Source organism: Schistocerca serialis, chromosome 2 (assembly GCF_023864345.2).
Source record: "Schistocerca serialis cubense isolate TAMUIC-IGC-003099 chromosome 2, iqSchSeri2.2, whole genome shotgun sequence".
Classification (NCBI taxonomy): domain Eukaryota; kingdom Metazoa; phylum Arthropoda; class Insecta; order Orthoptera; family Acrididae; genus Schistocerca; species Schistocerca serialis.
Window position 1 is genome coordinate 829,510,989 of NC_064639.1, and position 23,805 is coordinate 829,534,793.

Sequence of the window (23,805 nt, forward strand, 5' to 3'; positions counted from 1 at the left end):
AGTGAGTCTTAGAAGGCTTACGCTCAGCAGCTAACGAGGTGACAACCCTTCATTTTGTGCCTCCTCCCCTTTCCCCATCATGACTCTCCTTCAATAGAATGTTTTCAGCATTAGATCCAACAAGGAGGAACTACGTCTGTTCTTGAAATCACAGCGTCCACTTTTTTTCTGTCTCCAGGAAACAAAATTTTGTCCTCATGACCATTTTGACCTCTTGCATTTCTTTCTGGCCTGACCATAGCAGATGATGTCATTGTGGACCATATTACTATCTCAAACACCTTGGGCTGCTATTTTGTAGAGAGTTTGAGCTCGACCCACCATCGCCCTGCCTTTCTGCATTGGAAACAAGTGGAGGAGGCTCAAGAGATATTCTTCTTCTCTCAGAATCGTAAATGCTACAATGTTGCCTTTATTATGTGGGAGATAGATCATGCTCTCACGTCCTCCCAATCTTCTGCCCCATGGCTGGATGATGTTCACATTCAGATGTTGTAGCATCTTTCTCTTGCAGGCAATCACTTTCTCCTTCATAAGTACAATTGCAACTGGGTGGATCACACATTACACAGATGCTGACGTGAAGTTAATGTCAGACCCATACCTAAGCCTAGTCAGAACAAACGCCTTCCTTTTAGCTACAGCCCCATTTCTCTCACCAACTGTGTTTGCAATATGATGGAACATATGATTCATGCCAGGTTGGTGTGGTGACTCGAGTCTCGGAGACTATTAACCACTGCACAATGTGGATTTCAAGTACACCATTCTGCAGTTGACCATCTTGTCACTTTATCATGCAATGAACAGTTTTCTGCAAAAATACCAGACTGTGGCTGTGTTTTTCAATTTGGAGAATGTCTACAACACATGCTGGAGGACTGGTGTCCTCCGTACTCTCTACATGTGGAGCATCCGAGGCTCCCTGCCCCATTTCCTTCCAGAATATTAAAGAGACAAAGTTTTCAATGTTCATGTGGGTTCGGCCTTGTCAGACACATTTATCCAGGAAAACAGGGAGCCTCAGGGCTCTGTCCTTAGTGTCGTCCTCTTTGCTATAGCCGTTAACCCTTTTATGGCCTGTGTCCCTCTTGGTTTCTTTGGTTCCCTTTTTGTTGACGATTTTCCAATCTATTGCAGTTCTCCACAGACTTGTCTCCTTGAGTAGCATCTTTGGTGATGTCTTGATCGTCTTTACTCGTGGAACATTGACAATACTTTTCACTTTTCCACGGAGAAAACCATTTGATGAATTACCGGTGACACAGTGGGTTTCTTCCACAGTGTTTACATCATGGCCCTTATGCTTCCATTTGATGAAACTATGTAATACCTGGGGCTCATGCTTGATGGGAAACTTTCTTTGTCCTCCCAACTATCTTACCTAGCTGCATACCGTACCCTGTCCCTCTGTGTCCTGTGTGTCCTCAGCAGCACTTTCCGGGGAGCATATCGGACCACCCTCCTCCATTTGTACCAGTCCCTTGTCTGTTTGAAGCTAGACTATGTGTGTTTCATTTATGTATCTGCACATCTGTCCATCCTATGCCGTCTAAATACAAGCTGCCATTGTGGCACCCATTTGGCCAAGGATGCATTTTTACACTAGTCCAATTGAAAGTATGTTTGCAGAAGCTGCTGAATTACTACTGTCATACTGACATGATGTTCTCCTCAGCAGATACACATGTCGTTTTTCTGCCATGCCTGGCCACCCATCCTATGCCGCCTCCTTCGATAACTCCTTTGACTGCCAATATGGGGCACGTCCCTCTTCTCTGTTACCTCATGGAGTTTGCTTTGTGCTATTGTTGTGGCAGCTTAGCTTCATACTACCTGCCACATTCCTCATGAGTGTGAATCCTTCACCATCTTGGCTTTGTGTGGTAGCCCATGTTCACCTTGGACTTCATTCGCTTTCTAAGGACACTACTCCAGATTCTATCTATCGCTGTAAATTTCTCGACCTTTGCTTCGAGCTTAGTGATAATACTTTCGCATACCTTGATGGCTCTCGGACTGACAGTGGTGGGTGTGCACCGACCTTTTTCGTTATCGGATTCCAGACCACTGCTCAGTATTTACAACACAGCTCTTCACCCTGTATCAGGCCACGCAGTACATCCAGTGGCACAGGCCTTTCAATTGTGTCATCTGCTCCTATTCTCGTAGTGCCCTTCAGAGCCTCTGTGTGCTGTACACAGTCCATCTGTTAGTGCAACGGGTCCAAGAACTTTCACTTGCTCACTTTTCAGGGAGTCACTGTGATGTTTATGTGGGTCCCTGGTCACGTCAGTCTGACAGGAAATGAGACAGCTAATGCTACTGCCTAGTCTGCAGTCCTCCTACCTCGGCCTGCTACCTCCATTCCTTGTAATGATCTCCGCATTGCCATCTATCTGCAGGTGGTGTGACATAGGCATCACCACTCGTCCTCCCTTCAGAGAAGAAGTTGCGGGTTATTAAACCTCTCCCAGCTGCTTGGGCAACCTCGTCTTGACCTTCTCACCATGAGAAGATCATTTTAGCTAGATTATGTATTGGACGCTGTTGTTTCAGCCATTGCCATTTGTTAAGTGGTGATCCCCCACCACTTTGGGCACATTGTCATCAAACTTAACAATGTGCTATTTCCTGGGTGAATACCCTTTTTTTAACCACTTACGTTCCAATGTATGTTTACTGTCTGATTTATCGGCCATTTTAGCAAATGACGTGTGTGTTGTAGACTGTGTTTTATTTTTTACTTATCATAGCAATATGGCAAAGGATATTTAATCTTTAGTACAGGACCTCCGTTGTCCCTACAGTGTATTTTGTGGACCTTTCTCAGAGACGAAGTCCTTTTTTTGTAGCTGTTTTTCCTTCTGTCAATTGGGTTTAACGAGTAGTCGGTCTAACTCCTTTTTCGTCTTAGTGTTCTAAGGTTCTGACACGGGCGTGTATGACCTTAGTTGTTTTTGCACCCTACAACAAAACAAAACAGAACCTTTGGCTCTGGCATTGTTGGACTCAGTACTTCATCTTGGAGTATGACCCTTAACACCTTATGAACTATCCCCATAGGCAGTCTTCTCTACAAAGTGGTGACCCTGCCTTTTCAGTTCCAATAGTACCAACTCCTACTCACCATAAAACAATTTCCTAAACTACATCTGTATGTACATACATGCTCTGCAAGCAACCATATTCTGCATGGCAGAGGATACCATGTACCACTACTAGTCATTTCTTTTCCTCTTTCAATCACAAAGGGAGTGAGAGCAAAAAAAGACTGTTTATAAGCCTCCACATGAGCCATAATTTCTCTTACCTTATTTCCGCAGTCCCTACATAAAATGTACATTGGAATCAGTAGCATTGTTCTACAGGTAACTGCAAATTACTGTTCTTAAAGTTTCTCAATAGTATTTCACAAAAAGAATGTTGCGTTCGCGCCAGTGATTCCCATTTGAGTTCATGAAGCATTTCCGTTACACATGGAAGTTGATCAGAGTTATTGGTAACAGATCTAGCTGCACATTTCTGAATTGGATTGATGTCTCCCTTTAATATGACATGGTGGGGATCCCAAACACGCAAGCAGTACTCAAAAATGGGTCACATAAGTGTTCTATATGCGGACTCCTTTGTAGATAAGTTACTGTTTCCTGAAGCTCTCCCAGTAAACTGAAGCTGACCATTCACCTTACCTACTACTGCTCACACGTGCTCATTCCATTTCATGCCACGTTGTAACACATTGCCTAGGTATCGCTATGCTGCATTTGAAACTTTGGAAGAAAGTTTTACGACTGTAAAGTGATACTTCAAGTGTTTTTCATTCTAATTTCAAATCTGATTTTGGTTTTCATGTGTCACGTGAGACTGTTGTACAAATCACGACTGAAGTTGTAGCTTAAATCAGTTTTTTTCCCCTAACAGGTAATTTTTTTAAATGATGTTGAAAATAAATCAACAGCAATCACTCCCTGCCTCTGACTATTTCTCTTACCTTAATTTACTATTGTCAGTCCTACTGACATTCATTATGTTTTTAGGCTTTTCAGTTTTACAGTTACTGATCTTCACTACCTAGATAGAAGAAATTATGTATTCAGTTTCTGTCTAGCCCCTGTGTTGAGTTGGTGGGGGCATACATTCAGTCAGTTACTTCTTCTCTCTGATGTTGGCATTGCTTTCAGTGCCTCATATTTTACCTCTCCTACATACTATTGTAAATGACCAAATTTGTAGTTGACATTACTAGCTCCATATGGACTAATCCATTAACAAGTGACTGATGACCCTACTGTTCATTCCCTTACCCTCCAACCAATCAGTTAATCACAAGGTAACTAATCAAGGCAGTATAATTGTTGCATGAACAATTCTTGAGCACTAGTTCTCTAAATTTGCCCCAGAGGGTTTTGCAATAACAATCTCATCTCAACTCCAACAATTTCCATTTAGGTTTTCTGAGCTTTTTTGTTACATATTCGCATGATCTGTATTCATCTGTTACGAAACTATTGCCAGTCTATTAATTCCTTGATGTCTGTTATCAGACTTACTTTTGAAGGCTCTTTAATATTATAATGGAATTACATTGCCTAGTAAGCAGGAGATCCAGATTCAAGGCCCAGCCATGGCACAAATTTTAATTCATTATTTCATCTCCTATGCTTACCTATAATATTAATTTGTCATTGGCGGTTTTAATATGATTTAAGTTCTGCATATCTACAAAAGATTCTTTTTTCCCAACAAAAGACCCGTTTTTAGCTTTCTAACGACTGTTTCAACTGTAATCTATCCATTCGGCGGGTAATATGTGGCTGCTGATCTTTAAACATATGCTAACTGCGCCAAAGACATTGGTTCTGTTAGTTGCTGGAATGTCTTAAGATGTTACTATCTCTGTGGGGTTATCTAAGTAGTTATTGAGATAAAGATTGGTGCAATATCTTTCTGAGTGTATCATCAACTAATTATCTCCACCCTTAGTAGCACACTGATAACTCTTCCACTTAATAGCCAGCAATCTGGAATCACACTACAGTACAATAGAATGACCAAGAAATCTGTTTACTATACTTTCAAAGCTGTGCTGGAAGTGAGATGCTGCTTAGCACAAGTAGCTAGTAAAAACACTTGTCTACAATTTTTCAGTCTTACTATGATAATTGATATACAGATTGAATGTGTACTGACCTTGTCAGGCTCAGTTGGGCCTTTAGTAGAGATAAGTACAGTACATTCAAAGAGATCCAACTGCTATGGGCATTCCATACGCATCCTGCTGCTTGACTGAATGCTCATGCACATAGAGTAGAATGAACCTATCTAGTTTGGCATTTCAATTCTACATAATACCCAGTCAAGTTTGTCTCATAGCTTATCTGGATGTGGTAACCATGCAAATCCAAATACAACTCTGGCCTATCTTTGATTCATCAGTGCTTCCAGTAATTATTGCTCAAAGCTGAAGATAACCCAAGAACATGGAGACCAAACATCTTTAAGTTTCTTTTTCTGTCTTACTGCTGTTTCCCTGAACATCTCTCCCTTAACAATGAAGTTTCCAATATATGCCAGAATCCTTTCATGTACGTTCGCCCAGATTCTGCTGAAATAGTAGTAACAACTGCCACAATTAATCTACCAGTTTCCAGGATTGCCCGATATCATTTGAAAAAAATAATACACACATATTACCAGATGACCTATTGTCACAAGTAATTTCTGCTTTGAGCAGCCAGAAGCATCGATAACCTGCCTCTCACACTGAGACAAGTAAAATCTTGGAGTGGGACACTGAAGGACTCTCAGAAGTAGGATCTCTATATAGCACCTCTCATTTTTAATGGCCCAGCTGATATGCAGTTTCTCCATAGCAACAGCATGTGATGACACCATTGCCACCAAGTTACACAAAGAATGTACACAGTGTAAAAGCAAGAAAATAAAGTGAACATCAACTTCCCATCAGATACTGAGTAAAATAGCACTGACTAGACAAGTGGTGTGTAGGAGCTGTATCTTGGCAAGTCCATTCAGCAAGTTTCTTGAAATGTAATTGCAGGAGATCCCTTGATATAGTCTTCCTAATTGTGATTTAAGAAAGGAAGAAGCCACAGTGATGTAAAGAAATTATAAAATTGCATGTTAAAATGTATCCCATGGCCTAAAAATTAATGCTTTGACTGTAATGATAATTTCAGTTTCACATTTCCAGTTCCACACAAAAAAGACAATGCTGCTTAATAAGAATCCACATTGTAGGACCAACAGTAATTAAAAAAAGAAAGATGGAGATAGAAAAAATTCCCCATTATGTGTTCACAGCCTTCCTTCCATCTCTCCTCTGTATTTAAATCCAATGTTATCATTATCTATACCTGTATTTGGGGTTCAGTATTTCCTTTCTGTCTGGGTCAGTGTTCTCTCTCTCTCTCTCTCTCTCTCTCTCTCTCTCTCTCTCTCTCTCTCACACACACACACACACACACACACACACACACACACACACACACAGAGAGAGAGAGAGAGAGAGAGAGAGAGAGAGAGTCGTGTGCATGAGAGATTTACGAAGCTATTCCTGGTGGCGCCATCTGGAGGCTGCTGACCTAATCTGTGTTGGATATCATCTGTTCATCTGGCATCAGTACTAAATAAACAGGTCAGAGCTTGTGGCAAGGTTTATATCCTGGCTATCTGGGCTTGTGGAAAGAGACCATACTGATTTTCAAACCAGGGGAAGATATTAACTCCATGATCAGTTATAATATTTTCCATGATTTCATCGATGTAGATCTCCCAGTATCCCCCCACGTGATGGGATTCTTTAGCAAATTATAAACTTGCATCTTTTATGGGTTCTTGAATCACGGGACTTCATCATTCAAATCCAGTGTGTATTTGAGAAGTGCCATAGATCTCTTGATAAACTCACCCAGCTGTAGTCAGACATTGAAAAGTCGTGTAAGGTTTTTTTTTTTTTTTTTTTTTTTTTTTTTTTTTTTTTTTTTTTTTTTCCCCCCCCCCCCCCCCCTCCCACCATGTGATTAAGGCATTTCGCATGACTTGTAGGAACATTGACCTGAGACAGTTTAATGGCTGGGACCTCTGTGACCATCTGCCATTCTTTCTGCAGTTGTATATCACAGCATGTTGTTACTTGTATGAAGTTGGCATAATACTTCACTTACATTCGCCTAAGAGAATAACGTCCAATAGGGCAGCATGCAAAGCATCGCTCTATCTTCCGTTACTGTAAACCAAATCTGTACTACTATATAAAAATGAGTCACTGTTTAACATTGTTACCAAAAATTTCTAAAATTTATTGATAGATATACTCCAAATTTTTACACAGTACTCTGCAAACGGTCAGACAAAATGTTAGTAACAAAATCTCTCAAGATGTTCTTGACCAATTCATTTCAAATTTTTACAAGATGATCTAATAAGCATTTGGATGGGCACAGGCTAGATATATGTAACAAACAGTGAAATGTTGTTTGATAAATATTTTGAAAAGTTCTTGACAGGTTAACTTCAAACATTTACACAATGCTCTAATAAATGTTCAGATGGACACAAGCTAAATATTTGTTTGAATATGCATGGTATACAAATTTTTGTATGTACTACTATACAAAGACAAGTTGTTGTTTAAGGTTGTGAGCACACACTCAAAAATTGGAAAAGTTGTTAGCAAAAATATCAGCAAAAATCTCAAAATGTTTTTCAGTGATTTACTTCGAGCTTGACATATTTACTTCAAAACCTTACACTATACTCTAAGACATGTTCGGGCAGACATAGGCTACATATTTTTTAAAACTACATATGGTATATAAATATATGTAATATATAAAGAGAAAACATTATTAGCAAAATATCGAAAAAATCTTTACTGATTTACTGCAAATTTTTACACAATACTCTAATAAACATTCGGATGAAAATTAGCTAATTTTTTTAAAAGTAACCTTGTACAGGTTTTCTGTTAAAACCGACTCTGAGAAAGAAAATGCATGTTGTGCTGCAAAAATGTGTGGTTCCATATTCTTTTTTATAGTCAGCCTTAACTACAATATCAGAACATTTCCAGCATTAGATAAACTGTTTCTCTCACATGTATTATTGCTCCTTATGTATAATTTTACACAAAAAGGTATACAGAACAACGTGCTGTTTTGTTTGCTTGCTTGTAGTTGGTTGTAATGTAAAATGGGAAAGTTGCATTTATGGCTAACTTTGTAATCCTAACCATTCACAGCTTAAAATTAAAACTATTGGAAACAGTGTTATTGAAGCTACCATCCTCACAGATCCCTTAGATGGAGAGATCTCTCTCTCATACGCTGTATACCGATGATCCCAAACAATTCAGCCATCCATTGTAAACAACTTCAATCCCCAGTCGAGCTTTCGTTTGCAATAACAATAAGCAATGATGGAGGTCAGAGAGAGAGAAGGGGAGGAGACAGACAGAGAGGGAACGCACTCCCCCCCCCCGCCCGCCCGAAAATACCCCCTGCGGGTTCGGGGGTAAGAATAGGCCCGCGGTATTCCTGCCTGTCGTAAGAGGCGACTAAAAGGAGTCTCAAACGTTTCGGCCTTATGTGATGGTCCCCTCTCGGGTTTGACCTCCATCTATCTAAATTATTCCGAAGAGCGAGCCAATTGGGGAAGGGCACCTTACATGGTGCACTGTATCCTTCGTGCAATTAGACCTATAGCCGTCTTTCTCGTCGTTGCAATGGTGTCCCGCTCGTTTTCGATCTCTTGGGCGTTTACCACGCTGCACTCTGCAGTGTTTCTTTTAACTGTGACGACGACCTTGGCCATTTTTGCACCTAAGATCCAGCACGGTAGCCAGTCCGTTGTGGTGGGGTCGCCATGTACCCTCTTGGTTGTAGCCCCCTGACAACACAGGGATCGCTCTACTGATGCCTGCGCTGTTCACTCCCCACGTATGCCAAGGAGTAGATGCCCATCTCCCTGGGGCATCAGGACTCCCGGCAATGGCCATCCTGCCAGGTGGCCTTTGCTGTGGCTGGGTGGCGCCCGTGGGGAGGGCCCTTGGTCGGAGTAGGTGGCATCAGGGCGGACGACCCGCAATGAAGCGTGGTACATCATCTCTTGCTGGCGGCCAGCCGTCAGCAGTCTCTAAGCGTTCCAAGGCTCAATTCAAGGCTAATGTGTATGACCCCAAATCGTTCCCCTCCCTGGCCACACCATGGGAGGAACGAAGGGCTATGAATGAGAGCGAAAGATACTCGCCCCGGTATCTCGTCTGTACCAGAGCTGACGGGGAATCTTTTATGTCCGTGAAGCCTCAGTTCTTTGTAGAGCATTTAGAGGACAAGTTTGGGGAGGTGGAGGGCTTGTCTAAAATGCGCTCTGGGTCAGTACTGATACAAACGGCATCCTCCGCCCAGTCCCGCAGGTTACTTGCTTGTGACAAGTTGGGGGATGTTAACGTTTCTATTACGCCACATAAGAGTTTAAATATGGTCCAGGGTGTTATTTTCCATAGGGATCTCCTTTTGCAGTCTGATGACGAGCTGCGCGCCAACTTAGAACGTAGAGGTGTTCATTTCGTCCGGCGCGTTCATCGGGGTCCGAGGGACAATCAGGTTGCTACCGGTGCCTTCATCTTGGCCTTCGAGGGTGATACGTTACCGGAAAAGGTCAAGGTGATGGTCTACCGATGTGACGTCAAGCCCTATATCCCTCCCCCGATGCGGTGCTTCAAGTGCTGGAAGTTCGGCCATATGTCTTCCCGCTGCACTTCCAGCCTCACATGTCGAGATTGCGGACGCCCGTCTCATCCCGATACTCCATGTGCCCCGCCTCCCATCTGCGTCAACTGCGGGGAGCACCATTCACCTTGCTCGCCTGACTGCACAGTCTTTCAGAAAGAGCGCAAAATCATGGAATATAAGACCCTGGACCGGCTGACCTATACTGAGGCCAAACGGAAATATGACAGACTCCATCCTGTGAGAATGACATCTTCGTATGCAGCTGCTACAACAAGTGTGCTAGCTCCATCAGTTGCGAGACTTCCAGCCAGCTCGATACGCAGTACGACTCCTTCTGCCCCCTTGCCCGTGGGGGGCTCTCCCCAACCGGTTGCTCCTGCACCACCTACCTCAGGAGCAACCTCCTCCCACCCGTCGGGGACGTCCGTCCCCGCTTCTCAGCCGGAGAAGCGCCTAACTTCTTCGGCTACTCTCGCCCGTCAGAGTTCCCTTGGGACGCTCCCTTCCCAGGGTTCCCCCAGCGGGAAGGATGACGGCCACCAGTGGCATAAGTCCTCGCCAGCAGCCGGACGTAGGGCTTCACGATCCTCCTCTGTCCCGGAGACTGAATCGGTGAAGCCTTCCCAGCCGGTGAAACCCAAGGTTCAGCGAGAGAAGTCCAAGAGAAAGACCTCTAAGGCTAAAGAACTTGCGGTGGCACCAACCCCACCGCACCTTTCGCGCTCTGCGTCTGAGGATGAAGTCGAGATTCTAGCGTCCGCTGAGGACCTTGATCTCGCTGGTCCCTCAGACGCCATGGATGCCTCTCGTCCGGGTACTGAATCGGTGGCAGTGAGTGAACAAGCGGCGTAAATTGCCTTCCCAGTCCTTTCACGCCTTTCTCAGCCATGGACAATACCATCCTCCAGTGGAACTGCGGCGGTTTTTTCCACCATTTAGCTGAGCTCCGCCAACTTCTCAGCCTTCGCCCTTTCTTCTGCATTGCTCTCCAGGAAACTTGGTTTCCGGCGATGCGAACCCCCGCCCTCCGTGGCTATCGGGGTTATTACAAGAACCGAGCAGCTTATGAAAGGGTGTCTGGTGGCGTCTGCATTTATGTCCTTCACACTCTGCACAGCGAGTCTGTCCCTCTCCAGACGCCTTTAGAGGCTGTCGCTGTACGCGTGTGGACGCCACAGGCTGTTACCGTCTGCAGTCTTTACATTCCACCGGATGGTGATGTCTCGCAGCATGTCCTGGCTGCACTGGTCGCCCAATTGCCGCCACCTTTCTTGCTATTGGGCGACTTCAACGCTCATAACCCTCTGTGGGGTGGGTCAGTGGCAACAGGTCGAGGCGCCGTCATTGAGCATTTATTGTCGCAGATCGATCTCTCGCTGTTAAATGATGGTGCCTTCACACACTTCAGTGTGGCGCATGGCACCTACTCTGCCATTGACCTTTCAATCTGTAGCCATAGCCTCTTACCGTCTGTCCAATGGAGTGTGCATGACGACCTGTGTGGTAGTGACCATTTTCCGATCTTTTTGTCACTACCACAGCGCCACTCTTCTGGGCGCCCTAGCAGATGGGCTATGAATAAGGCTGACTGGGACTTGTTCTCCTCCACTGCCGCTTTTGAGCCTCTCTCTACCGATGACATTGATGCGGTGGTTCAATCGGTCACCACCGGCATCGTTACTGCCGCCGAATCTGCCATTCCCCATTCCTGTGGGTCCCCTCGGCGGAAGGCTGTGCCTTGGTGGTCGCCTGAGATCGCTGAAGCGATTAAAGATCGCCGGCGGGCGCTCCAGCGTCACAAGCGACACCCCTCCCTCGACCACCTTATCGCCTTCAAACGGCTGCGTGCGCGGGCCCGCCTCCTTATCCGCCAAGGCAAGAAGGAGTGCTGGGAGCGGTATGTGTCCACCATTGGCCTCCATGTCACTCCCTCGCAGGTCTGGGCCAAGATTCGACGCGTCTACGGCTATCGGCCACCTGCCAGCGTCCCTGCGCTCTCGCTGAATGGAGCAGTTTGTACTGACTCCGACGTCATTGCCAATCGCTTAGCAGAGCATTTTGCTATGAGTTCCGCTTCTGCGAATTACCCCCAGGCCTTCCGCTCCATTAAAGAGCGGATGGAACGTCGGAGCCTTTCGTTTCGCACCAACCACCCAGAATCTTACAATGCTCCATTTAGTGAGTGGGAATTTCGCAGTGCCCTCGCTGCTTGTCCTGATACCGCTCCTGGGCCAGATGGCATCCACTGTCAGATGCTGAAACACCTTTCAGTGGACTGCCAGCGGCGCCTTCTCGATCTTTACAACCGTCTTTGGGTCGAGGGGGAGTTTCCGTCGCAATGGCGGGAAGGCATTGTCATCCCCGTTTTGAAGCCTGGAAAGAACCCTCTGGAGGTGGACAGCTACCGTCCCATTAGCCTCACCAACGTTCTTTGCAAGTTGCTTGAACGGATGGTGAGCCGGCGCTTGAATTGGGTACTGGAGTCTAGGGGCCTTCTGGCTCCATCTCAGGGTGGGTTCCGTAAAGGCCGCTCCGCCGCCGACAATCTGGTGAGCCTGGAGTCGGCCATCCGTACTGCCTTTTCGCGCCGTCAGCACCTGGCCGCTGTCTTTTTCGACATGCGGAAGGCGTACGATACGACGTGGCGTCATCACATTCTTTCTACGCTCCATGGATGGAGTCTTCGGGGTCCTCTGCCGATTTTTATCCGCAATTTTCTGTCGTGTCGTACCTTCCGCGTGCAAGTCGCGGCCTCGTATAGTTCCTCCCACGTCCAGGAGAACGGTGTGCCACAGGGTTCCGTTTTAAGTGTCTGTCTGTTTTTAATAGCCATTAACGGTCTTGCTGCGGCCGTGGGAAACTCTGTCTCCGCTTCCCTGTATGCTGACGACTTCTGCCTTTATTACAGCTCTCCCAGCATTGCAGCTGTTGAACGTCAGCTACAGGGCGCTATCCGTAAGGCGCAGTCTTGGGCTGTAGCCCATGGGTTTCAGTTTTCGGCAGCCAAGACCCGCGTTATGCATTTCTGCCGGCGCCGAACAGTCCATCCTGAGCCGCGGCTTTATCTTGCCGACGAACTCCTTGCTGTGGTGGAGACCCACAGGTTTTTGGGGGTGGTTTTCGATGCCCGGTTGACTTGGCTGCCTCATATCCGGCAGCTTAAACAGACGTGTTGGCGGCATCTAAACGCTCTGAGATGCTTGAGCCACACCCGCTGGGGCGCCGACCGCTTTACCCTGTTGCGGCTCTACCAGGCGTTAATCCAGTCCCGTCTGGATTATGGGAGCCTGGCTTATGGCTCAGCTTCCCCATCTGCGTTACAGGTGCTGGACCCAATTCTCCACAGCGGGATACGCCTTGCCACTGGTGCTTTCCGCACCAGCCCCGTGGACAGCGTACTAGTGGAGGCAGGTGTACCTCCCCTGCGGTTCCGACGCCAACGTTTGCTGGCCGCTTATGCTGCCCATGTTCTAAGCTCGCCCGGGCATCCAAATTATCGTCTCCTGTTCCCGCGATCGGTCGTCCATCTGCCAGATCGTCGGCCCCGGTCTGGTTGTACAATAGCGGTCCGCGTCAAAGAGCTTCTGTCTGGGCTTCAGGTTTTCACTGTTCCACCTACTTTCCGGGCTACTTTGCATACACCCCCATGGTGTGTTCGTCGCCCTTGCCTTCGGCTGGACCTGGCACAGGGCCCGAAGGACTCAGTCCCTCCAGAGGCCTTCCGCCGCCGCTTTTATTCTATCCTGGCCACGTATCAGGGCTCTGGTATTGTCTACACTGACGGTTCGATGGTTGCTGGTCGTGTCGGGTATGCGCTCACTCTAGGGGACCGTTCCGAACACCGTTCCTTGCCGGATGGCTGCAGCGTTTACACTGCTGAACTGGTCGCCATCTTTCGTGCCCTAGAGTATATCCGCTCCTGCTCAGGTGAGTCCTTCGTTATCTGTAGCGATTCCCTGAGCGGTTTACGAGCTCTCGACCAGTGTTTCCCTCGTTCTCGTTTGGTGATGGCTATCCACGAGTCTCTGCATACTCTCGCCTGTTGCGGCCGCTCTGTGGTCTTTGTGTGGACCCCCGGTCATGTCGGTATCCCGGGTAACGAACATGTTGACCGCCTGGCGAAAGAGGCCACCAGCAAGCCATCTCTGGTCCTTGGCCTCCCTGAGACTGATTTGCGGGCAGTCTTCCGCCGCAAAATCTTGGCGCTATGGGACGAGGAATGGCGCGAACTGACAATGTCCAATAAACTCCGTGCTGTCAAGGAGACGACGGCTGTGTGGCGGTCATCCCTGCGAGCCACTCGCAGGGACTCGGTCGTTCTTTGCCGGCTCCGCATTGGCCACTCCCGGCTGACACACAGTTATTTACTGCGCAGGGAGGACCCTCCTGTATGTCGCTGCGGGGCGGCTTTGACAGTGGCCCACATTCTGTTGGCCTGCCCCCTTTTAGCTGTGGTCAGGCAGACATTTGCGCTGCCTGATACGCTCCCTGCCCTTTTAACAGACGACTCCGCTATGGCTGACTTAGTTTTACGTTTTATTCGGGCAGGGGGATTTTATCATTTACTCTAAGTGTTTCTGTTTTATTTTATTGTTTTGTGTTGATTCTGGCCTTTGGCCTATGATTTTACACTGATTTTTTAATGTGTTTCTAAGTGGTTGGCTTTTCCTTTTTTATTTCTATGGTCGGCCAACCACCGTCATTCTCTATGTGGTTTTCGTTCGTTTTGTCTTGTCTTTGTCTCAGTCTCTCCTGTTCTGTATCGTCTGTGATCTCTTCTGTTCCTCGTTTTTATTCTCTGTGGGTGTTCTTTGTCTTTGGAAAAAGGGACCGATGACCATAGTAGTCTGGTCCCTTTAATCCCCCAACCAACCAAACCGCCCGAAAATGAGAGTGTACCACTTCACCTCACAGGGACCTTCTAACTGACCAGCTTTCACAGGTCATGAGCTGTGCCTCCTCAATGATGAGTCTCTTACCCATTTTAGTGCCGCCCATGGCACCTTCTCTGCTGTCAATCTAACAATCTCTCCCCCAAATCTAGCCATTTTGCTACATTGGTCCCAACACGATGAACTTTGTGACAGTGACCACTTTCTGGTGATCCTGCCATTTCCTTGCCACCGCCAGACAGACTGACTACCACATTGAGTACTTCACAGAGCCAAATGACTTTTGTATGCCTCTACTGTTACATTCACCACCTCTCTGTTGGATTGTATTGATGAAATTGTACAAGGCGTCTCAGACACGATCATCCATGCCACTGGAACTACTGCTATCCCCCTTTCTACAGATCCCCTGCACTGTCAGCCAGTGCCATGATGGGCCAAAGACATTACCTAGCTATTCAGGATTGCAGACCAGCTCTGCACTGATTCAGACAACATTCTTCCCAAACCAATGTTATCACTTTGAAGCAATCTCATGATAAGTCTCACTATTTAATGACAGAATAAGAAGGAATGCTGGGAGCACTATGTCTCCTCCATGGAGATGTATGCCTTTTCATATCAGATGTGGCTGAGTTCTGTGGCCTTATGGATCACCAACATTCAACAGCTGTTCTGGGTCTAGTCCTGCCGGGTGGGCTTTGACCAATTCATTGGTTCTTACAGAACACGTTGCGACCCACTTTGCGACAACATCAGCGTCCTTTTCCTTTGAGGTTCCATTCCTACTGCAGAAATGACAAGTTGAAGATGTCCACTTATGTTTCACACCCCACCAAGCTGAACACTATTATGAACCTTTCACTAACTGGTAACTACTTGAGACCCTTGCCGGATCCCATTACAAAGGTGCAGGCCCTGATTCAGTTGACATTCAAATAATCCAACACTTGTATATTCCTCAACATCTCCTCAGGGCCTTTAATCATCTTTGGACCCAAGGTGCCTTCCCCTCACATTGGCAAGATAGCATTGTTGTCCTAGTCTTGAAGCCAGGCAAGAACCCAACATCTCTCGATAGTTACCAGCAGATTAGCCTGACCAAATGTACTCTGTAAGCTTCCTGAAAGGATGGTTGCGCCTGCAGATTCCACCAGCTTCTCAAATCTTGGGGTCCTCCCCCGCCCCCCCCCCCCCCCCCCCTGCCCAGTAGTTTGGTTTCTGGGAGGGACAATCCACAAATGACCAACTCCTTAGGTTGGAAACAGCAGTCCGACAGGCTTTTTCTAAACGCCAACATCTTTTTTCAGTCTTTTTGACCTACATAAGGTGTATGACACTTGGCATCATCACATTCTACTCCCCCCCACCAATTTTTATTCATCAGTTTTTATTCCACCAGTTGTTCCATGTGAGAGTCAGCACTTCACTCAACTCCCCACAGGTTCTGCTTTGAGTGTTGCTCTTTTCCTCATAATCATCAATGGGTTAGTGACTTCTGTTGGGCCACTGGCCACATATGCATTGTATATTGATGATTTTTGCGTTTGGTACAGCTCTCCATTCGGTCCCCTCTGCTGGACACCAGCTTCAAGGTACTATCCAGTGGTCCTTCGCATGGGCTCTTTCCTTGGTTTCCAATTCTGTTCTACAAAAAATGCAGATTGTGCATTTCTGCCATCATATCACAGTCTTACCTGACCCAGAACTCCACTTAAGCACTCGGCATGTGGACATTGTAGTACAGTCCCCTTTTTTTTTTATTTTGGGCACCTTTTTGGTAAAAAGCTGACCTGGCTGCCCCCTATTTGCCACCTGAAGACCGGGCCCTCGTTTTGTCCTGTCTGGACTGTTTTCCAGCTTTATGGCTTGGCAGTTCGTTCAGCTGTTAGACCCAGTCCACCATCAAGGCAAACATCTGGCCACAGGTGCCTTTTCAGCTGGTCCCATAGCTTATTGAAGCAGGGATCTTTGCTCTTCAGATTCAGTGACACCAGCTCTTGGTCTCAAATGTAATTCCCGTTCGAGAATTACATGGTCATCACATGTATCCCATTCTCTTTACATACGAGGGGTGTTGTCGTCTTGATTCCTGCTCTCAGGTGGGGCTTCCAGTTGGAATGTGCCTTGCTTCCTTCTGCTAAGACCTCCATCTCCCCTCCCTGGACTGTGCTCTCTGTGTTTTCTAGCCTCCACCCCCCACCCCCATCCCCACCTCTTGCCCCCCCTCCCCCACCTTGTTCACCTCCTTGGATGGTGTCCAAGTCACAGATAAGGACCAGTCTCTACCAAGATTCTGAAGTCCTGTCGCCCCCATGACCTGTTGGGATCTGTTACGTCCAGTTCTTTAAGAGTTCCAGTGTGCTTATATCTTTTACACCAAGGGCTCGAAAACTGTGGATCAGAAGAGATATGCTATTACATACCCTGCCAATATGGAACACCACTCGCTGTAAGAAACATGTAGTGTGTTTACAGCAGAGATGATGGCCATTTGCTGAGCCCTCCAGTTTATTAAACATGTCTCCCTTAATTGTGTTTTAATATGTACTGATTCAGTGAGCAGTCTGCAGGCTGTTTACCATTGCTACTCTTGCCACCATTTGGTATCCTTTATTCATGACCTTGCTGACCTCCTTCACTCTGCCTCCTCACTTGTCTTTCTCTGTCTCCCAAGTTATGGGGGTATCCTGGTGAATGACTGGCAGGTTGACTGGCTGCAGGAGCACTGACTCACCCCCATTCACTTTGCTGCTTCCAAGTGCAGATTTGCAGCTGCACATAAGATCTATGCTCACTTGGAAGTGGACCGATATCTAGTGGGCTCCTGCCCCATCTAGTAAACTCTGAACTCTCAAGGAGACTAACGCAACAAGGTGCTCTTCCTTCCGCTTCCCCCAAAAGGAATCTACAGACCTTTGTTGTGTTCACATCAGACATAGCAGGTTGATCCATAGTTTTTTTACTGTGTTATGAGTAACACCCACATTGTCGCTGTGGAGTCTTACAGACAGTAGCTCATATCGTAGTGGAGTGCAACCCCCCCCCCCCCCCCCCCCCCCCCCCCCCCCCCCCCCGCAACACCCCTTTTGGCTCTACATGCTAAGCATAGACTTTCGAACTCATTGCCTCTAATATTGGTGTATTATTCATGGATGCTTAAACTGGTTCTCAATTGTCTTCGTGAAAGTGGTTTTTATTCTCAATTATGAGGCTTTAATCTACCTCCAGGTCAGGGGCACGAAGGTTGCGGATGGGGTTCTCCTGCTGTATGCTAGGTCTTGGGGATCCCCAACCCTACCTCCTTGACCAGGCTACTCTTTCATCCCTCTTTTACTCTGTTTTAATCACTTTTAGTTTCAATTCACCTTCTTTCTGCCGTACTCAATTTTCTATTCTTGGTGCCGCATTTTGTTGGATAGTGAGCACCCATGACTTTAATGGATAAGGGGTGGGACAGCTGTGGGTGGGATGTTTCGTATCACATAAAGAACACTGGGAATGCCCACTTTATGAATTCCCTATCTTCTTCATCTTGTTTTTATTATTGATGATACCAAAGATATTCATTAAGTTTTTAGCCTTCTCGTTTTCACTATTGTGAACCTGTCATCTAGATCACAAAATGTTATGGGTGGACGTCTACTTTCAGATGCACCATGCTTGGATTGAGGGACTGATGATCTCATTGTTTGGTCCCTTCCCCCCAACCAACCAACAAACCAAGCGAATAACGGAAGGGAGGGGGGCAGGAAGTGTATGTAGAGATGGGGGGAGGGAAGAGATGGACAGCGAAAGGAGGAGAAAATGGGGGGAGAGAGAGAGAGAGAGAGGAGGAGGAGATGGACAGGAAGAGGGGGGAGAAGTGATGGACAGAAATAGGGGAGGAGGACATTTGGATGTATATCCAATTACCAGACATATTTAGCAACTGTGAAACTTTGTTAGATGTGCTAGGAATGATATATGTGTGATGTCTGTTCAAAAGAACAGATACTATTTTTGATCCTACAGCCATACTTATACATTATGAAATGAAATAAATTGTGCATCAGCTCCAGTTGGGCACTCAAATGATTTCAATGGCAGTAAGTGAAAATTAGTGCCAGGCCTGTACTTTGACCCATACCTGCTTCAGCTATTGAAGCACACTTTCCATCTGACCCAAATTTCTGACTTGCCCATTCCTACTTGCATAGTGTTATATGATGGCAAGAGACACTGTGTAAGTAGTGTGCAACAGGTCAGGAGTTTGGATCAGGCAGAAAGTGTGCTCAGATAGCCAAAGCAGTTAAAGTGACTGCTCACATAAAGCAGGAAATCTGGGTCTGATTCCCAACCCCACACAGATTTTCACTGTCACCACTGAAGTCATTTCATTTCCCAATTGTGACTGATGTCAGAATTTATTTCATTTCATTACATAGTATTAAGCTTCATAAAAAGTCCACTATTTGTACACTATTAGTAGCTGAGTGAGCCGAAAGGAGAAACTAATCATATACACAGAGTGTTTGGTGAATTTTTGCTGTGTTTGAAGCATTTTTAATTACTTTCACTTGTAATGTGAAGACATGATTCAAGATTTTGGCAAGTCAGTGAAGTTCTAAGCCTCATAAGTACCATGTAGTTTATCACACCTGAGAAACATTAAGATGACGGTATTAAAGATCGTAAGTGTTTATGAGCTGGTAGAAGCAACTGAAGAGCAGATGGATGATGTCTACCAAATTTTTAGGGCATTTATTCAATTTAATCTTAATTATGCATATGGTATTATTAGAATGACAATAGTATCCTACCAAGTGAAGTGGTGCAGTGGTTAAAGTACTAAAATGGAATTTGGGTGACACATGATTTCACTAAAGAGACTTTCCATTGCAAAACCTGATGTGCAATATCTGTTGTGTACTTATCAAAACTGCAGCCTGGGCTCGTAGGCTGAACCTCACTTGTAGCATTAGTAACTAGTGGAGGTTGTGAGCTCCCCACATGCTCCCATTCTTTATAGTTACTCCTCTCCTTGTCAGTTACTAATTATTTGTCAATTACCATTACATGAGGTGAAATCCAAAATTTTCGGGACCGGTGCTGCCATCTGGAAAGTAGGAGTAGTGGGTCTTTGCACCGCTAGGTGACGGGAGCTGCATATCTGATGAGTCAGTGTGCGGAGTGGCATTCAGCTGGGAGGATGTGTTGCGTGTCCACAGTGATTTCCGTAATACTCTGTGTTTGGTGTGTGGCGTTTGGTGTGTGGCGATTTTACGATGGATCTGCGAACAGAACAGTGCATGTGTATCAAATTCTGAGCGAATCTCGGGAAAAGTGCTACGGAGACCCTCGCAATGATTCAACAAGTGTTTGGGGGACAGAGTATGAGCCGTACATCTGTATTTGAGTGCCATGCTCAGTTCAGGGCAGGCTGTACAGACGTCGAAGATGATGCTCACAAGGGAAGGCCCATTAGCCGCACAATGCCAGACATTGTTGCCATACTTCAACAGTTGGTTCATGCGGATCGACATCAGACCATTCAAGATCTTGTAGATGAAGTGGGTATTGGTTATGGGACATGTCAACAAATGTTGACTGATGAATTTGGCATGCATGCAAAATTTGTGCCAAAGATCTTGACTGCTGATCAGAAGGACAGCGTGTTAAAGTGTGCACGGATCTTTGTCAGACCGCATCTGATGATCCAACCTTCATGTCATGGGTTATCACCGGCGACGAGAGCTGGATTTACGGTTATGACCCAGAGACAAAGCAACAATTGTCCCAGTGAAAGAGCCTGGGCTCTCCAAGATCCAAAAAAGCGAGACAGGTGAAGAACAAAGTGAAGAGCATGATCATTGTTTTCTTTAATACCAAGGGAATTGTGCTAAAGAATTTGTCCCACCCAACCAAACAATGAAGTCCGCGTACTACTGTGACGTTTTGCAATGGCTCCATGAAAACTTGCGGTGACAATGTCCCAAACTTTGGCTTCAAGGGAACTGGCTGCTGCATCATGACAATGCTCCCTGTCACACGTCCTTGCTCACCAGGACCTTTTTGGCAAAAGACAACATGGTGGTTGTTCCCCACCCACAGTACTCGTCAGATTTGGCACCTTGCGACTTTGCGCTATCCCCAAAACTGAAACTCGAGTTGAAAGGCCATTGGTTCGGCACTCTAGAGAGGGTTCAAGAAGCATATCTGGTAGTGATAAATGCCCTCAAAGAACAGGACTTCCAGAAAACATTTGACCAGTGGCAGAAGCGCTGGGACTGGTGTGTACGTGCAGATGGGAACTACTTCAAGGGTGATGGTGACCATTAGTCCAAAGGTAAGGTTTTCAACAGATGGCAGCACCAGTCCGGAAAATTTTGGGTAGCACCTCTATGACAACTGGTTGGGTTGAGTTCATTAAGCACAATCGATTGGAACAAACTGTTAAGTCTTTTGCTAGATCCAGTTATTGAATTATAGTGACAGAGTTAGTCCACAAGATCCAAATCAAACTTTGAATGACATAGCCCTTTGCTCGAGATGAGGCCATAAAATTCAGTACTCAGCTTGGCCACCATTTCGCTGCTTCCTCCAACTGACTGTTCATGACTGACTGCAGCTGTAGTTTCCGCTTAAATGGCCCCTACACTGACGGGCACTCAAAACAAGCAACCAGGAAACTCATAGCGAAGCCCAGAGATGCTTCACCACATGTTGCCACACTTCACAAGGGTTGTATCTGTTCTTGTGTCAGTGTAGATGCAACAATAGTGACTTCACAGGAAGCCCCTAACCATTTGATATTGTCATCTCCCTATGATATATATGTTTATGGCCAAGTAAACAGTTTTAAGCATTTTTGAGCTCAAATTTAAATGAGTGATTGCATATCTGAATTAGACTTACTGGTATTTCTTTTATTTACAGTGACCTGAAGCAGTCCAGAGCACGGCTTATTCAGTTATTCCCAGATGCCAACCATGCTCCGGAGACCGTTGATGTTGCTTTCAATCAGTATATGGCTATTTTTATTGGTTTTTTAACTTCACCTGACAGTAAAAATACTGGAGTAGAAAGTAAGATGCGTTATAGCGTGCTTTTTAAGTGGACACACACTCTGCTGGGAAATAAACCGCAGTAAGTTTACAAAACTCTTTGTATGTATATTCCTGCTTTTTACAACCAGTCTTCTGAGTGTGTGCAAAGTGTATTTTCTTCTTTCAGGTTGATGAGAGACTCATATTTTGAGGGTGCTAACATGAGTTACAATGTAGCAATTTGGTACATGAAACACGCAGCCATGCTTGCTGGAAAGGATGAGTGAGTATTAATTGTTTAGAGTCAATAATGTAACCTTATGTGAAGAGAAACTGAACAATGGATTTTGTCTCAAAAGCAAAATTCACTCGAGGAAAGTATAAAATTGTGAAATAGAGTGGCTGGCTATCACTTACTTTCAGGGGGTAAAATTTTAAGTATCGCTGATAAACGCAAAGTGAAGAAGCACAAAAAATTATCTGGGCCTCTTCCCCAAGGAGGAAAGGGTGATAGATTGGAGAGAGTTAGAAAGGAGGAACAGGTCATTTGTGTAGTGACTGAGTGATACCTTGCAGTCCAGCCACCAACCACACAAGTTGCATTGCTGCCCTCCAAGGCACCTGTAATTCAATTGCAGCATGTCACGCTTGCAGCAGCTATTGTGAATCCAGTGGCCCCACATCCGCCGGTACAGCTCTGCTGTCACTGACACTAGCTTACCTCCGTGAGCCATATGACATTATCACAATTTCCTAGTATTCTTCTGCCAGACAGCTTTGTAGGACGCCACCCAGTCACTTGCCAATCAGGCTATGCTTCTCTGGGCCAGGAGCTGAGTGTGCAAGCAGTCCCACAATCAGAGTTCCATTCATCAGAGCATAGAGCAAACGAGTCGGAGCTTGCAGCCTCGTGTACAGCATCCAAACTTCTGAGTCTGTGCTTGTGTTTCAGCCATGGACTATGCCTATGTACAGACATTTCTGGGCTACACCAGTGCTACCTGATTTAGGACAGACAGTGAACTTAACTCAGTTTCTAAATTAGAATAACAGTGGGACTTTTACCTTCAAGGAACTCTCATTGTGTTTGATGTCAACTCTTGTTGGATCAGCACAATCTTTAGTGGTATCACTTCAGAAGCTGTTTCCTGTTATACTGGCTGAGGTACTGTGTAATAAAGTTCTATTGTTCTTTTGGCTTCCTGGCTTCATCCATTCATTGTAGCGTGCACCTCCCACAATGGGATTCAACAGTGGCAATGAGGTAAAAGCTTTGGTGATGAGCATACGCAATTAAACTATGGTTGATTTGGTTCTGAACATCATTCCCTGTGTCATGTGTTCAGTTGGATAGTCTTCCTCTGTGTGTTCGTGTGTCCTCTACTTGGAATTTTTTATGGTTCTGCTCCACATCCAGATGTAGCCCAGTTGTTGGCTGTTTCCTTTGGCTTACTTTCATTTGTGTGTCCTCTTCTTACATTTTGCAGCATTGTGGCTAGTTGGGTTCATTATATGTTGCTTCTGAGTGACCCATGGTCATTGCATTTTTCTCACTTTCCGGTTCCTTGTTAATGCAATTTTCTGTAGGAGATATTGCTTAGTGCTCATTAACTGTTCTTTACTATTTGTTCTTAGCTTAGAGCCCTTGGCTCTTCATTTGTTTGTACACAATTTCTTCCCAGTCCACATTTAAAATGCACATTATTATTAATTCCTCTCTAACAGTAGGGCACACTATTTCATTTGTTATGGTGTTTTGCTGAGTTAGATGTTTGTTCTGTTAACTGCATCCATTTCACTTCTGTTGTGTTATTTTGAATACTGGGATCTCTCTTGTGTGAGTTACAACATCTTGGTGTCTGTACACTTTTTTTGTAGGCTGCAAGGAAATAGATTAGCATGTATTCTGTTTGCAGTTCCTTTGTATTCTGGAGGTAGCTGTCATTAGTGAAACAGTGTCAAGTGAAACAGTTCATCACTGGTTGCTGCTGATGGTTCAAAATTAGTTGACTTGGAAACTGTGTGTTTGTGTGGGCAGTTAGATTGTGTAGCAGTTTCTGGTTGTGCCATTATAGTTCTCAGTCATTACATGACATAGTAGTTGTGCAGGAAGCCCTGTTGGTCAAG

General features: G+C 45.6%; 1 protein-coding gene across 1 annotated transcript in view; it reads left to right on the plus strand.

The window, feature by feature from the left end:
* The window catches only part of LOC126458095 (BRO1 domain-containing protein BROX-like), a 128,455-nt gene that overhangs the window by 42,900 nt on the left and 61,750 nt on the right, over nt 1-23,805 (plus strand). Inside the window, exons 2-3 of the mRNA XM_050094917.1 lie at nt 21,569-21,778; nt 21,866-21,961. Coding sequence (XP_049950874.1) covers nt 21,569-21,778; nt 21,866-21,961 — 306 coding nt within the window. The remainder of the gene's footprint in view (nt 1-21,568; nt 21,779-21,865; nt 21,962-23,805) is intronic.